The sequence below is a fragment of the Coffea eugenioides genome, chromosome 10, assembly GCF_003713205.1.
Source record: "Coffea eugenioides isolate CCC68of chromosome 10, Ceug_1.0, whole genome shotgun sequence".
NCBI lineage: Eukaryota > Viridiplantae > Streptophyta > Magnoliopsida > Gentianales > Rubiaceae > Coffea > Coffea eugenioides.
This window is the reverse complement of record NC_040044.1, coordinates 26,949,836-26,966,416: the sequence shown is the minus strand read 5'-3', so window position 1 is coordinate 26,966,416 and position 16,581 is coordinate 26,949,836. Positions and strand designations below refer to the sequence as shown.

The 16,581-nt window shown below is 36.8% G+C and overlaps 1 protein-coding gene across 1 annotated transcript; it reads right to left on the bottom strand.

Moving 5' to 3' along the window:
* Positions 1-574: 574 nt before the first annotated feature.
* Positions 575-9,107, bottom strand: LOC113749558 (mediator of RNA polymerase II transcription subunit 1). The gene is made up of 5 exons (XM_027293338.1): positions 7,863-9,107; positions 6,997-7,736; positions 6,826-6,915; positions 5,456-6,253; positions 575-1,095 (listed from the first exon to the last, which is right to left on the bottom strand). The coding sequence occupies exons 1-5, from the start codon at positions 7,969-7,971 to the stop codon at positions 958-960; spliced, it is 1,875 nt and encodes a 624-aa protein (XP_027149139.1). The 5' UTR covers positions 7,972-9,107; the 3' UTR covers positions 575-957.
* Positions 9,108-16,581: the final 7,474 nt, after the last annotated feature.

Here is a 16,581-nt window from a genome sequence, read left to right as displayed (position 1 = left end):
TAAGACGTCGAAGCAAATAAAGGTACCTTTCAAATGCATGCAAAAACAATTAGTAAAAGTCTAGCCTTCCTCGTTCAGTTTAAACAAGAATAATGGGCTATTATGCGATGGAAAAACAATGAGAAATTATAATCTTGTTATCCTTTTTCATTTCATATTAATGGACTGATGTATAGGTAGGTAACTAGCTTGAATTCGAGGATGTAGGCGAAGGATAGAACGGAGAACATAGTAGTCATATTGCAGTTGCAATCCCTTCAGTACAAAATAATGCTCAGAGTAAAGAATCGGTCATCCTTTTTCTTGCCCGCCTCTAAGAGGATACCATAACCTTGTAGAACAGATGCATTCCCTTTCGATCACTTGCATATATCAGCAGAATGTGGAAAGTAAATGGCCACAATTTTCATGGTTTCATAATCGTGAACAATGCTCTACGGAACTTAATAGTTGCTTTCTGGTTAAATTATAATCAGTAAAACGAAAACAAAAATGTGGATGAAGAAAGATATTAACTAACAAAATGGACCTTGGCATGGGGGTTAAAAGGGGGAAAAGTATAAAACAACAAAACTTCAATGAACTATCCAATTTTTTTCTTGTAAATTGACGAAAACACTGTAAACTTTCCAATTGATCTTTTGACGGCAAAAAGAAGGGAAAAGAGGATGGGAAAAAAAAAAAAAACCTACTTTCCTGGCATCATCAGCTGCATAACATGTTTCCTAACCTACGATCTTTTCAAGAAGCAACCTTCAAACCATGACAAAGCCAGCTAAAAGGACCTACTGTTGGTGGTTTTTATTGTACTATACTCCAAGCTGCAGACTTCAAAACATAGTCATCCTTTAACTCACCGTATTTAGCTCTCTTTCCAAATAAAGAGATGGAAAAAATGAAGGAACCTTTTTCATCAAAAATGATTTCCCAAAATCCTGAATGTGGGAAATCAACATCTCAAGCTTCATATTCTGAAGCAACAGAGCCAGATTCAGAAGAGGCAGCAACTGAGTTAGAAGAGTGAGATTCAGACAGCATCGAGCATTTTGGCTGAATGCCTCTCCAAACTTTTAAAGATGGCACGAATTTCTGGTACTGCAGAGGGAAATAAAAGAAAGTGAGATTAGAAATTCCTGTCTCATCCTCTTCTAAGCAGGCTCTCATATCCGATAGTACCATTTCATTAGAAAGCAATGCAAACCAGAGATGGACCATCTGCAGTTAAAAAAGATATATATTTGACCAGACATTATACTACTCAAATCTTATGTTAAGCCTAACATAATTACAAAAAGCAGAAAGAAATGTGCTCGGTATATTGAAATTTTGCATATAAAGATGGTGTATTTAAATTTTCTTTAAAGAAGAACCCTTCTCAACCATACAGCTTCAGAAATGAGAAAGCTATTAGTAGAAAGTAGATTTGACGAGATGACACCGACTAAAATATCAAGCAATAAAAGATTATCTGTCTGAACTTCTTCAAACTAAAGACAAACCCAAAATTTGCTAGAGCCAATGAAAAGAGGTGATGAAATCTCCAGCAGAAGTTAGTAGGAATGACATATACACTGATAACATGCAGTTCAAGAACAGGTATCAATAAAGTCAAAATGATGGTAGAAAGGAACCAAATAATTCCTGACACACAAATGGAGAGTGGAGGGCTTCTCTTCTCCTGGAAATCTCTCTCCTGTAAGAATCCTATTAGCTAGTAACTTGAAGGTTGAAAGGAACAACTTGGCCGAAATCTTACCTTCTCTGCTGGAGGGTGATGTGATATATTTTTAGGCTTCACAAAGCAAAAGCAGAAATTTCAATGTGACAAAGGTGGAGAAGAAGATAAAACTTGGGCACACTCTACATGGTTCACCTAAGAGTTTATCTTGCACATTTTACTATCTTTCAAAGCCATTTAATGTATAAGTTCGGTCTTGTGTCCAATCCACAATAAAATCCTTCCTAGTTAATTTTCTTATTGCTAACTTTTGGTCAAGCACTGCTCCTTTCTGTTCCTTTCCCTTCAGAGGATAAGAGGTAATACCTCAAGTATCAAATGAAGATGCCATATACTTTCATATCTGACTTCTCACAATTTTGTTTTAGCAAATAGGAGATAGTTTGACCTAGAATGAGTAGTACAGATAGGAATCCTCCTTCAGGTATTATCAGAGGAAGCCTTTAACGCATGATTTTACAATCAACTCAAGTCAACAATTAACTTATCAACCCATTAAAAAAAACATGCAATCATTTCGCATTGTGATATTGGAGCTATTAAAATTGGTGGTATTCTACTTTGCTACCTGGGTTATATTAGCAATCTACCCATTAGAAAAGGAGTAGCAAGTACAAGAATGAATTAGATTCACTTCTCATTTTGCTAGTATTCATAAGTAATGGATGTTGCACTGGATATTATTGTTATCCTTCACCAGTATTCATAAATAATTATGTAAGGCCGGATATTTGCAAGCTTGTACATGCTCTTAAAAGACTTGTAAGCTTGTACATGCTCTTAAAAGACAATCTTACAACAGCAAAATGGTGATTACTTATACAATGATCATGTCCCCCTCCACTATTTCCAGAACATTTATACCTTATGCATCCAAATTTCATTTGTCAAACTTGCAAATCCCCATCTAGCATACTACACATACATCTAATTTCTCACAGTACATCTAATCTGAAAAGTAAAGAACTGAAGATCAAAATTGAAAATTTTGAAGAAAATAATAAGAAAGGGGATTATTTATAGTCTAGTAGCAAAAATTCAACAAGAGGATTTATAGATCTGGGTCAAATACCAATAGCTAATGCACTTGATTAGCACATCAGTTAAATACACCAATAGACAGATCTTAAGAAACGAGTCTCAATTTGAAATCTAAATGCACAATTCTCGATCAAAAACTTAACAAGCAATTTTAAATGAACAACAAACTCTGAAAAAGAAGTTTTGGCACTGAATCTTACAAAAGAAGTTTATGCTGCAAACTTCCAGGACCCAATAGTTGGAGAGTGCAAATTCACAATACAAAATTTAATAAATAAAGTAGAAGAGTTCGGATGCAGTTAACTGGCAAACTACAAATCATGTAGCATACTTGCATTGATTTTTTATTGAACAATTTAAGCTTGAGTATGAGTTCGCTATAAACTGATGCTTTAGGGCAACCAGTTAAGACACATTAAAAGTTTGTACAATTAGTCAGTCGTTACAAAACACAGACCAAAAAGCTTTACCACTTGGTTTGTCGACTATAAAGTACCCTAAAGTTGATTCCCCTTTGTGGCTTTCATGTACAATCAGGTTCATTCAGACTGAATCGTAATCCTTAATATCAATCTCAGCGTTAGGCCACATCAGAAAAGCTGGAACAGATAAGAATCAGAAGGGGGGTGTCTAAGTTTAAAATCTTCATTTAATAGTTTGGCAGCAAAACTCAGTGCAATACACAGTCAGTACTTAGTGCTATTACTACAATAGACCAACGTTTAAATGGCTGATACAGATGCAGTTTAACCATATTTAGCTAGCCTTGAAAGCTCTAAAGAATCTAGTAAAACTGGAGCAGTGGAGCAAAAGGCCGATACAGTGAAATGGAATGGTAGAAAAGATGACATTTCACCGTGCTGTCATCATTTGCTAAAAGGTAAGTTCCCTTCTAAGCAGATATAGAGCACGTATGTGCCAAGATCAAGTTCTGCTTAAGGATAAAAGTTGAGGAAGAGGAATAGATATAGGATACTAGTTGCTTTCTTTGCCAGGAAAATGAAGAAGCAACAAGACTCCTACTCTTGCACAGCCCATTAGCAGCAAGGCCATCGTCAATTTCGTTCACTACTCACAACAGAGATTAGAAACCAACAGAATGAATAACAAGTCCAATCTCAGTCTTCATACACCCTTTACTCTTGGATAAATGCCCAGTATTCAACTAGTGGTCTATCTTTTGCCCATTCTTTATAGGGGTTGCTCATCAAGATAACTACTTGTTTCTTTTGGGTTTCACTCCACTGGTGCCTCTCAGTAAAACCAATACCTTTTCCCCCCAAAAAAAAAAAATTTAATAAAACCAAATTAGACTCAATACCTTTACCCTAAGACCTGGAGTACATATATTAGAATTGTAATTCAATTTGAATCTACTACACTTTCGATCAATATAAACCATTACTGCATCTAATCATTTAATTACCATTGCTATTAAATACATCCAATTCAACAACAATACATCTAAATATAGCATATAGTTAGTTTCACTAGAAGCACAATAACAGATATTATCCACTTATGCGGCCTACAGTAAAACCATTGTAATTGTTCATCAATCAATAATAAACTTCTTGATGTAGTCAACAAAGGGCTCAAGGAAATCTAAGATTAAAGATTTTAATGATTCAACTAAGCATCCCATGTAGATTAGAAGCCTAATTGGGAGAAAAGAATGGGTCAGCTAAATATCTTTATTTAAGTTCATCATAGTTTTGCACCATGAGATTTATTTTCTAGAATTTTAGGTCTTACGGGATAATTTGGCCCTTTATTTGATAGCAGGAAATTTTTCATAATGGTGAAGTAATGTCTTATCTAGTTGTTTATTACAGAAGGTAACAGATTGAAGTCTAGCTGATAAGGGAGTTCCACAACTAATTTGTTTTTCCTACTTACTAAAGGAAATAGGAGCTCTAAATCTTTCAGGAAAGTTAATAGCCTATAAAACACTTGTGTCCGTACATTGTTTTGTGCAGAGATTGATGAATAATGAGGGACATTTTCTTTAGATTTGTTCTTCTGCCCGTCTTTTCCCCCCACATCACTGTTGAGGGGTTCAGACCACCAAAGCAGCCTTAAGATCCTCTCATGCTTCTGCTGGTATTAGCACCTCTATCTTGTCCGACTTCACTACTATATCTCTTTGAAAGAAATATGAGGGTTTTGATAGGTCTATTGAGAGGAAGCGTAAAAGAGAAGGTTAAGAAAACTGTTGCCAGATCTTCATCAAAGAGAAGATTACTCTCCTAAAGAAGAGAAAGGGAGCACACTTAATTTTGGAAAGGGCATTGTACAGAAGTGAACTTTTTAACTTTGTCTAAACAAACCAAAGATTGGAATGAAAAGACTAAACATCCAAAACTTAGTATATGCTTAGTAATCTTATTCAATTATAAGGCATACATACACCCTGCACTATTGTTTTCTAAACTACATATAAACAGATAAGACATATACAGCCAAATTCAAATTTACCGGCATGTATAAAGAACATCCAACTAGTATCTTGGTCTCAATTAAAGAAATGGAAAATGCAGCTATACCCATGAAATATGTTGTGCTCAATTTCCTTTTATTTAAAAGTTAAGGAAGAAGATGATTATAAATCATTTCTTTTCCAACAAATCAAACCTGGAAATTGGGACATTATCTTGGAAATAGAAGCAAAGTTACCTCCTCATAAAAGGCAACGATCTCCTCGTCTGTAATTTCCACATCTTCCCCATTTTCCTCCCACCCAAGTGAACGAAGGAATGCAGCCTCTTCTTCATCTGGATAGAGTGCTCCATTAAGATACAAATTTCTCTCTCCAGCATCCACAAAACTTTGCACCTGATCACCAGAGCTGTGACTATCACCGTCAGTGATCATCTGACTCCCATTCTCATTAACAAGAGGACTTATTGGAGCACTATTAGCTTCTGTACTATTTTCCTCAGACTTAACAGCACAAGGAGATGAAATGACAGAAACTGAATCCGAGATGGCAGAAGAAGTATTACGCAAGGTCTTCTTCCTCATGAGGTTAAAAAAATCACTCCTACTCTGTGCTTGAGACAAGGAAAATTTCTTCTCTGCGGTAGGTCTCGAATTCAGAGACAATGCAGCTGCCTTCTTGTCAAGAGTGGAAGCCTTTGGATTAGTAGGGCTTGTCAGAGCAATTGGAGTTATTGCAGATAGTGGAATCTGGCTTACTGCCACCTTTCTAATGGAATTGTTAGTTGGACTAGAAGCGTCCTTAGCATTAGAGTTGGCACCATTCTCCTTTGCAGCCTTCAGAACCAGAAACTTTCCAGCATGAGAGGCATTTGAAGCATCAGACCTGACTTGGCCAGCACGAGATTGATTAGGAAGTTGAGGTGAATAGATTGGTTGCTGCTGCTGTTGCTGCATATTCCTAGGAGTAACGACCATCTCATTTACTCTTGCTGCAGCTTTTGGTTGCTTTGATTTGTCTGAAGAACTGGAAACCTGGAAAGAAGAGTGTTACCAATGAGAACTTCATATAAAATTTATAAATTCAAATCTTCCAGGAGGTAACTCTTCATAAGATACATAAATGACTACTGAAAGAGCCAGGAATCATAGAACGAGTCATTTCCAATATCCTTCCAACACAGAGAGTTTGCGTATCATCTTTAAGAGGACACAAATTATTATCCATATTTCTGAATTTTAAGCAAAACCAGCCTAAAACAGATGAACATTTCTGAAGATGACTGCCTATTTTTTTTTTTTAAAAAAAGACATGTCTAGAAAAAATAAATAGAATCACTGTTTAAAAAAGATTCATGCTCCACTAGTCAAATTATGGTCAAAATTTGTGGGTTTTATAATTCCAACAGTGTACAAGGTAATACATTTCCAACATTGCACAGCAACATAATAACACAAAAATCGGGCACAGGTTCAGAATTAACAAGGAATGACCACCACACAGTTATCGGCTAGAAGGTAGACTGATTATTAAACACCCCGCAGACCTTTACTCGAAAAATAGCCTAAAGTATCACTACAAACGAGTAGGAAAAAGTATATCTTACCAAGGCTTTGGGCATCGATGGTGTCATAGGAATTAGTTGCCGAGACTGCTTTATGGCTAATTCTTCTAACCTCTGTGTCTTATCAGGTACCTGCAAAATGAATTGAGAAATGTATGAAACTATGCGCATCAAAGAGTTAAATTATTAAGTTAAAACTAAGGGCATAATTACTTGGGGAGTGAGGCGTGCACGCGGTGGAGCCTGTGATAACGCCTCAGCCATGTTAAGGCCAGCCATTGCAGTTGAAGAAGCAGACGGAGTTGCAATAGCACTTTGCTGAGCACTTAAGTTCCCAATGCTGTTGCTGCCAATTACAGAGGGCACCTCCGCCAAGGCAGAAGTCCATTTCTCACCACCAAGCAACCCTGAGTTAACTACAGGAAGACTCTGAACAGCTGTACTAAGAGCAGGTGAAGATAGCCTCCCAATACTAGATCCTCCCTGCTTTTCTTCATTTCCAAGAGAAGGAAAATCCTTTTCGAATGCAACCTTATGAACACCGCTTATATTACTTCCCCCCAGATGACTGCCATTTGCAATATACTGATTCAGGTTCATGCCATTTTTCAATTCCTCTGACTTACGGGGTAACAATTCAACTGTTCTCCTGGACACTAATGACTGAGAGCGTCTCAAGGAACTCTTTTCAACACTTGTTAAAATACTCTCCAAAGGATCAGAAGAATCTCGATCCCAGAAATCCCCAACAGTGGACCTGTCTTTATCTTTTTCACGGTTTCTATCCCGGTGACTTCTATTAAAACTGCTGTATGGATGCTTTGCAGAACCATTATTTCCTGAACTACGCCTACAATTAGATGAATGATTACGTTCCAGAAAAGGAGACCGCTGACTATCCTTATCACTGTTGCTTCTAGAACATCTATTCCATGCTGAGGACGAAGAAACATCTATAACAGCAAACAAAAAACGTAATGCATCCTCAGAAATCATGAGGGGGGTGGGGAGCACAACAAACACAAGGTGAGGTAAACTTGAACTGTGCAGTGCATAAACAGTTGATAAACTAAGATTACCTGAGTGCAAAGAAGAAGATGAAAAATGGTGGCTTGAAGGGCTGCCACCACCAACATTTCCTGTACATCTCAACCATTCTGGAACTAATGCAGGTTCACTTCTTTCCATCAGTTCTGACCATATTCAGAATGAAAATAAACTATGTAGGCAATAAACTATAGTCTCCCAACACTGTTTTCTCCACCAAACTTTTGTCCGAAAAGAAATTCCTATATCACCTTCTATGCACCGAAAGGAAACCTACACGTTAACAGAAAACCAGAAAACCTCTAATCCAAAACCACGCCCAGCTTTCTCAATAAGCATCCAGTAACACAGCAAACCAATCTACCATCCCCAATTAGCTCCCTTATAATGTTTTACTCTCTCTCTCTCTCTCTCATCCAATAACAGTAGAAAATAACAATCCCCGCAATGGCAGGCGCTTCTATCAACCTCAACCTCTATGCAATTCTCAGAATCCTCCAGTAACAAAACCAAAATGGGGTATCATCCAGTTTCTACCAAAAGCAAAGTGGCATTGAATCAACTTTAAAAATTTTCCCCTAGCTCTCCATCTTTCAACAAAAAAAAGATGGATTCCCCAATCCCGCAACCCACCTTTCAACCCTCCATGTCCTTGCCACGCAACAACCGGAACAAGGAAAAACCGGACAGAGAGATAAACAAGAAAAACCACAAAATAACAGTCAAGCAGTCCCTCTAAACACCAAAATCCCAAACCACAACCAAAAGCGCAATCAACAAAGTTGGAGCAATTGCCCCAAAAACCCTAGAAAAACACGAGTCGCCTCAACAATTAGGGTTTGTAGAATCAAACGCCGCAAGCCGAACCAGTATTACCAAGAAAAAAAAGGAGCAATATGTAAATGTAACCGCAATTTGTATATAGGGCCAGAAACGATTGAAAATTGAGACTTCAGAATTGAAACCTAATCTCAGAAAAAAGGAAATTGGAGCTAATTTGATTTTGGACGAGAAGATACAGGCAGTTACCCTAAAAAGCGATCCCGAAAACAGAAACAAAAGAACCCTAACCACTTCTGATAACCGCCAAGCTCTCTATATATAAAAACAAAATAATGTATATTTATATATATATTGTGATATATTTTGTGCGTGTATGTAGTTTGGGGGCAGAGAGGGCAATGCAATTGTCTACAGAGATGAATATAGGGGAGAGAGGGAATGGTTTCTTCTTAAATACTATATATGATTTATGAATTTTGCTAGGAGTAACAGGGCAGAAAATAGAAAGGTTTGGCTTTGCAGGAAGAGGGGCAATGGGGGGCAGTGATAAGGGCTAGAGAAGAAACTTGCATAACTATTTTTCCGTCCCACTTTGGCCCTTGATTTTTCGGGTAGCGATATTTGTCCTCTTTAATTTTGTGTTTTAGATGTACTTCAATTGGCAAGGTGTCCTTTCGTTAATTCAACCAAATTGGCATTGCTATCACGACTAACTCCATGACGAATTTTGCCCATATTTGATAATTTCATTCAGCACTTAGGGTGTGTTTAATAAAATTAAATTTTAAAATATAAAGTTTGAAATATGAATCTATTAAGTTTTAGGTCTTGTTTGATAATTCAATTTAATATTTAAACTTAATGGATTCAAATTTTAACATATTCAGACTGTTTGATAACAAAAAATTGAACATCTGAATTAATTAAGTGACACTGAATTTCTTATGCAAACTTGTCTCAAAATTAAGTGATAACCTATTCACTTATCATTGAATGTAATATGTACTCAAATGTATTAAATTTAATACTTAACAATTCAATAATTTAATGGATTTAAATTTCAGATTTTAGATTTCAAACTTCAGTTTTATCAAACGCACCCTTACTTTTAATTGTTTAGTACTAAATCCGATACATTTAAACGTATATTATATTAAGTAATAAGCAAATAGTTTATAACTTATTTTTAGGATCAAGTTTTGCTTAGAAAATTTAGTATCACTAATTAATTTAGATGTTCTATTTTTTTTTTATCAAACGCGTCTGAAAATTTCAGATCTAAATTCATTAAATTTAAGTGCTATATTGGGTTATTAAACAAACTTAATAGATTTAGATCTTAACATATTTAGATGCATTCGATAACAAAAAATATAACATTTGAATTAATTAAGTGATACTAAATTTCATAAACAAAACTTGCTCCCAAAATTAAGGCCCCATTTGACAACTTAGTTTAACACTTAAATTTAATGGATTCAGATTTTAATATATTCAGACGCGTTTGATAAACAAAAATAGAATATCTGAATTAATTAAGTGATAAGCGTGATATACACTCGAATGTATCAGATTTAGTACTTAACAATTCAATAACTTAATGAATTTAGATTTCAAATTTCAAATTTCAGACTTCAGTTTTATCAAACGCATCCTAAGTGATAAACTATTCACTTATCACTTGAGGTGTATTTGATAAAATAAAGTCTGAAAACTAAAATCTGGAATTTGAAATCTGAAATATAAATCCATTAAATTACCAAATTGTTAAGTATTAAATTTAATACATTTGATTGTACATCACGTTAAGTGATAGGTGAATAACTCATCATTAATTTTTTAAAGCAAATTTTGTTTTGGGAATTCAGTGCCACTTAATTAATTTAGATGTTATAATTTTAGTTATTAAATGTATCTGAATATATTAAAATCTGAACCCATTAAGTTTAAGTATTGAATTCGATTATCAAGTAGGATCTTAATGTGATATACACTCAAATATATCAAATTTAGTACTTGACAATTCATAACTTAATGTATTCAAATTTCAAATTTCAGTTTTATCAAATGCACCTGTAGTTGGATTTACACTACCATGCCCATTTGTTATTGAAGAGTTAATAGAGAAAAACAAGTGTATTTACTATGCTGCTATTATGAAGTTATTGATGTTGACCACAACCTGTAGTTGTAGACACCAAATTTTTGGTGTAATTGCATTTTTAGTTTTTTATTTGTCGTGTTCATTTTTAATTTTTAGTTTCCAGTTTTATTTTTATTTTTAAGTTTTATCATAGAATTTGTTGAAAAAGAAAAAAAAAGAAAGAAAAGAAAAAACATCAAAAATATGTTTTAGTCATTTTGTTTTTATTCAATGCTTTCTTGAAAGAAAAAAAGAAAAAGAGGAAAAGAAAGAAAAATCATAAAAAAAAAGATAAAGGGAAATTTGTTCACAAAAATATGTTTATTTCTTTGAATTCAACCTTTTTGCACTTTGGTTATTTTTATTAAGTTATTTTGAAAGAAAAAGAAGAGAAAAAGGGAAAAATGAAGAAAATTTGAAAAATGGACATTTTTGTTGTTTTTATTTATTTAGTTTGTTTTTTTTATTTATTTGTTTTCATTCTCATTATTTTTACATGGTTTTGTCGTTTTGTTATATTATTACTATTTATATTCTGTATTTATTAAGTTAAAAAAAAAAAAAAAAAGTAAAACGCGGCTTGCAAGCTGCGTATTGCCGCAGCTTGCAAACAAAGGGCTGGGCAGCCCCTTTGGCTGCAAATATGGAGAGATTGTTTTAGGGTTGGGGCTCCCATATAAATAGAAAGAGGGCAGGCAGCCGCGAGGGAGAGTTTTTTGGGGGTGAAGATAGAAAAAGGCTACGGAGAGGAGACCACGGAGAGAGGAGCTGACGGGGAGGAAAGGAAAAAACAGCAAAAGAAAAGGCTGGGGAGTGACGGCTAGAAAACGGGGGGGAAACGCAGAGAGGACTAGATGATGGCTGGGCTGTGAAAAACAAAGGAGGCAGGGACGATAGAGCAGCAGCCGAAAGAGAGAGCTGGAGAAGGGGACCGAGGGAGAGAACCAGAGAGTTTGGGGAAGAAACTGGCGGCTAGGTTTTGAGGGGGGATGAAAGTAGACAGCTAGGAGATAGAAAAACAGCAAAGGAACAAGAGGGAGAGCTGAGGGGAGCGAAACCGGGGGTTTGAGAGCGAAGGATTTGGCAGCAGCTAAGCCTGGAGGGACCGAGGAACTGGACAGAAAGAAGGAGAGCATCAGGGGGTTTGGCTACGTGAAACTGAAGATTAAGTGAAGCTGGGCAAGAATTTGTCTTCTGATCATCACACTTCAGTCCGCCTTTTAGAAGATTAAAGGTAGTACCTTTCATTTTATTTCCCTGTCCGTAGATTACAAGAGTCTTGTTAGAAATGTTGAAATGTTGTTGCGATGCCGGCTGCTATTGTTTGAATCAAAAATCTGGATGGCCTGATGGAGATGAAAAATACCGTGGCTGGGATTTGCTAAATGCATAAATTTCTTTGCAAACTTTTGCATAGGTTTTTTTTATGTTTGTCTTGTTAGATGGTGAAGTTCTATACTTGTTTGTTTGGTTCAGAATCTGCATGTTCGGTTAGGAAATTTCGATCAAAATTTGATTGGAAACTTGAGTTAGGAAATAAAATGGCAGCAACAAATATAAGTTGGAGTGGATTTGGAACCTTTTTCTTTCCTCTTGCTCTGTTTCTCTCTTACATAGTATCTTGGCTGTGTATTTTTGGAGTCTAGTGTGAGCTCGGTATTTGAATCTTTCTCCGTGTTAAAGCTTTGTTATTCGCACAAGGTTGCTGGAATTCCTCATGTTCATTGGCTGTCGAGAATTTTTCTTTCTTCTTGTTGTAGGATTGTTTACTGAGTTTGCTCAGATTTTTGCTTGGTTTGTCCGACCATCTTGATGTTAGAATCCACAGGTGTCATGTTACAAGATAGAAAGATTGTATGATAATTGGTTGGTTTATGTTTGAAAAACTGGTTTGAAGTGCCGAAACGTTTGCCCAGAATTTTCCAGCCTTTGCGTGATTTTCTTCTAAGTTTTTTTGGTTTGTTCGAATGTTGAAATGGTTGTCATGATGTCTAGATTGGTTTTGGGCGTTTGGGTCTAAACATATTTGAGTTGGAACTGAATGTTTGTTGGTCACATAGAAATAGGTAGCTGGATTATTTTGCATGAAAGTTTATCCAAAAAAATTTGCATCAGTTTTTGGCTATGCTTTTACTTGTTTGTTGTCAAATTTTCGGACCTTGTGGCTTAGTTCCGCATTATGATCTTGGTTAACTTTTTCTGTTTTAAACAAAGCCTTGGGTCTGAAATTTGCGTTTTGGAAAGGAAAGTCACAACTAGATTTGTTGCCAAAAATCCCACCCTTTACAAAAGCTCCCAAATTGCAGCAATCTTCTTCTATCTTGCATAAAGGATTCATGAGTGTTTGTATAGTTTCCATCCATGTTTTGCTTGTTAGATGTGGAACTTGATTGTTTGGTTGTTTAATCCAAAGTTTGGATAAGTGAAAAGGTTAGCTAAAGTTGTTTAGAATTTGTGTATGAATTAGAAAGGCAGCTAGCAGTTGTTAATGCCAAGAAGATGTTCATTGCAGAAAATCTTATTTCGTACGTATGCATGCATGCCAAAGTTTTCTAACATTGCACTTTGACCCCCCAAGTCTCCCCTTGTTCCACTAGGACCCAATCAATTAAATAATTTCATCAATTTGGTCCTTGATAAATTTTAACTCTACAACTTCATGGCTTGTTTTGTTTCAATTAACTACCATGCTTTGTTTAAATTGCACTTCATGCATGAATTTAAGAGCTTTATGACCATGCAAGCCCGTCTTTGCATGTTTTCTTTAATTTTGGCAAATAAATTGGTACCTTGACCATTTCTTTTATTTTGGAGGATAAATAAGTGATTTCACTTCATTGGACCCCAATTTCAAGGGAGGTACACTCTATCCCTCATTTGCACTACATTTGACCTTACGTGCTCCTACGTGTTATGTGAATATGCATGTCTACGTTGCTTTCCTTACCTCCTTGCGTGCATTTACTTGCTTTCACTTTTATTTAAGTTTTATGGGGTATGTGTACACCTCTTGGCTTGTAATAGATAGGGCTCGGAGAGCATCTGGTCCATTCCCCCTTTCCCTTTATGTTTTTATGGGGTATGTGTACACCTCTTGGCTTGTAATAGATAGGGCTCGGAGAGCATCTGGTCCATTTCCCCTTTCCCTTTATGTTTTTATGGGGTATGTGTACACCTCTTGGCTTGTAATAGATAGGGTTCGTAGAGCATCTGGTTCATTTCCCCTTCCCCTTGGTTGCTTGCTTTTGTTGTTACATGTTAAACTGCTTTAGTAGGCTCTTGCATCTAGACGAGCATGCTAAGTGCTACGTGCTACGTGTTTACGAGCGTTTTGGCATGTCTACTTGCTTTCATAGCCATGAATGAATGTGATGGATGAATGTACGTTTCCGCTAGTCCAACGCTAGTCGGAATTCATAGAATGGGCTAGTCCAACGCTAGACCCTTAGGGATTTCCCCTCGTTAGCACATCATTTGCTCGTTCACCACATATCACGCATTTTCCTTAGTTTTATCATTTGGCATGATCCTCGAACCCGTTTTCCCTCCATTTTAGGATTTTTGCATTTCATGCTAGTTATAGGGTTCATTTTGCTTGAGTGTCCCCTTCCGATAAGGGAAACGAGCGAGTGTGGCTACTCGATAGCCTTAGCACGCTAGTTTCGCCTTCTAATCAAAGGGAAAATCAAGTCACGATTTAGGTCTCCCCGTACCCAATATGCATGAATTCCCTAGGCTCATGCATTCTCAATCCACTCTATCATTACACTTTCACTTTTGTCTCATTTGCTCACATGCACCTTTTTATCACCTTCACTTGCACACGAACACTTTTTTTTGTCTCCACTTGCACACGAACCCTTTTATCTTCACTTGCACACGAACATTTTTATCTTCACTCGCACACGAGTACTTTCATCTACATTTGCACACCTTCACTCTTATCTTATTACTTTTATCATTTTTATCACTTCACACAAACTCACACTTTCACATGGCATGCATTCCACTCATTTTTCACGTCATTTAGGTTTAGGTGTGACCTCTCCAAAAGGATCATTATTGGGCTTCACAATTAATGTGATTGGCACCACTCAACCTTTGAAGAGAAATTTCCCCCAATCCCCCTAGGTCTAGGTTTTGCATTCATATAGACATATCCAATACGCGATACATACCTTGGGTAGAAAAATTAGGAAAAATTGGTTCAAGTCACGCAACTAGCCTTGGCTAGGTCGAAGGGGTGCCTTGGATTTTTATCCTTGCCTTCCCCTTCGTCAAATGTGACCCCCGATCCCTCTTCTGGTTACGTAGACCCGAAAGTTCTCAAAAAGGGTTTATTTACTTTTTTATTCAAAAAAACAAAAATCATTTTTGGGTGACTTGGTACACCCTAACTCTATACCAAGTGGCGACTCCATTTTTGATACAAAAAATCCTTTTGAACTTCTCTTGGCCAAATCGTCGCATTCTAAGTCCCATGGCCTTTTACTTTTCATTTTGCACACGTTCACAGATTGCACACCACACACCACACAATTCACACAATATCATTCAAAAAGTGGGGCGCGACAGTTGGCGACTCCACTGGGGACTTCCTAAGTGGGTCCAAGCATTTGATTTGGCCATTCTTTTCCCTTTTCTACCCTTTTTATGTATTGCATTTGGATATTAGGGTTGCATTTTTTATTTTAGGACTTTTTCGCCTCGCGCGCGTATCAAACTATTCCCTCATTCACGTATGTATGATTGGTTGATTGGATGTATATTTTACTTGTTTCATGTAGCGCTTTGCATTGCATTTGGGTGGGGGACTTACCCTAGAGCCTTGCGTGGGTTCTTGACCCTTCCCCTCCAAACAAGCACTAGCATACGAGCATACGCTTTACTTCTTTTATCCCTTTTATTTTTCTTTAGTGGCTTGTCACGCCACTCCACCCTATTAGGATTAGGTGACTCACTTGGACATGTGATCACGACACGATGTGTGTGTAGCATGTTCCAATGGGTCACTCAATCTTCCGCTTAAAGCTATTGGTTGATAGCCTTTAGCTTTTGGTCGAAGATTGAGGTTTTGAGAGATTCACTCAAACACGTAGCCGTGACACGATGTGTGCGTAGCGGTGTTTGGGGAATCGCTCGAGCCACCGACAAAGAATCTTGGGATTGATGACCCTTGGTTTCTAAGTCTGAAGGCTCGGGGACCTGAGCTTATCGAGTCTAGATGCATTAGCGAACCCCAACCTCATGCATCCATATTAGATTGCCTAGGCTAGAGTCAGCCTCATCCTTTTAAGCACATTAGGCACGAGGGAAGGGGTTCCACCCCTTTTACTTGCTTTATTGTATTTCTTTTCTTAATTTCTCCCAATGTGTTATGTGTACTATCAACTGCACTAACCATTTCATTGTTTCCTTGGTTTGCATTCATGTGCCTTAGCAATAAGAGGCCTCTTTGGCACTCTTTTAGAGACTCACCTACTGGTTAACTCACACGTTTAAATTTCAGTCATTACATTAAATTTTCAATAAGTACATTTCATTTTAGACCTTTTTCCCCCCCGATGTATTATTTATGTCCTTTAGGCCGTATTTGTCACATATTTACATCGCTTTAATAAATGGCATCATGCATTAACCATAGAAAGGGAATGCCACATAGGGAATCCCGTATTAGGAATAAACCACCCTATGTCTCGGATGTATAATCCAAATGAGACTTGCACGTTTACCTTTCTCGTACCATCCGAAGGGGTAGTGCACAAGGTAAGGTAAAGATCCGATCATTTTCATGAAACAATTTTTGGAATATGAGCATCTAAATA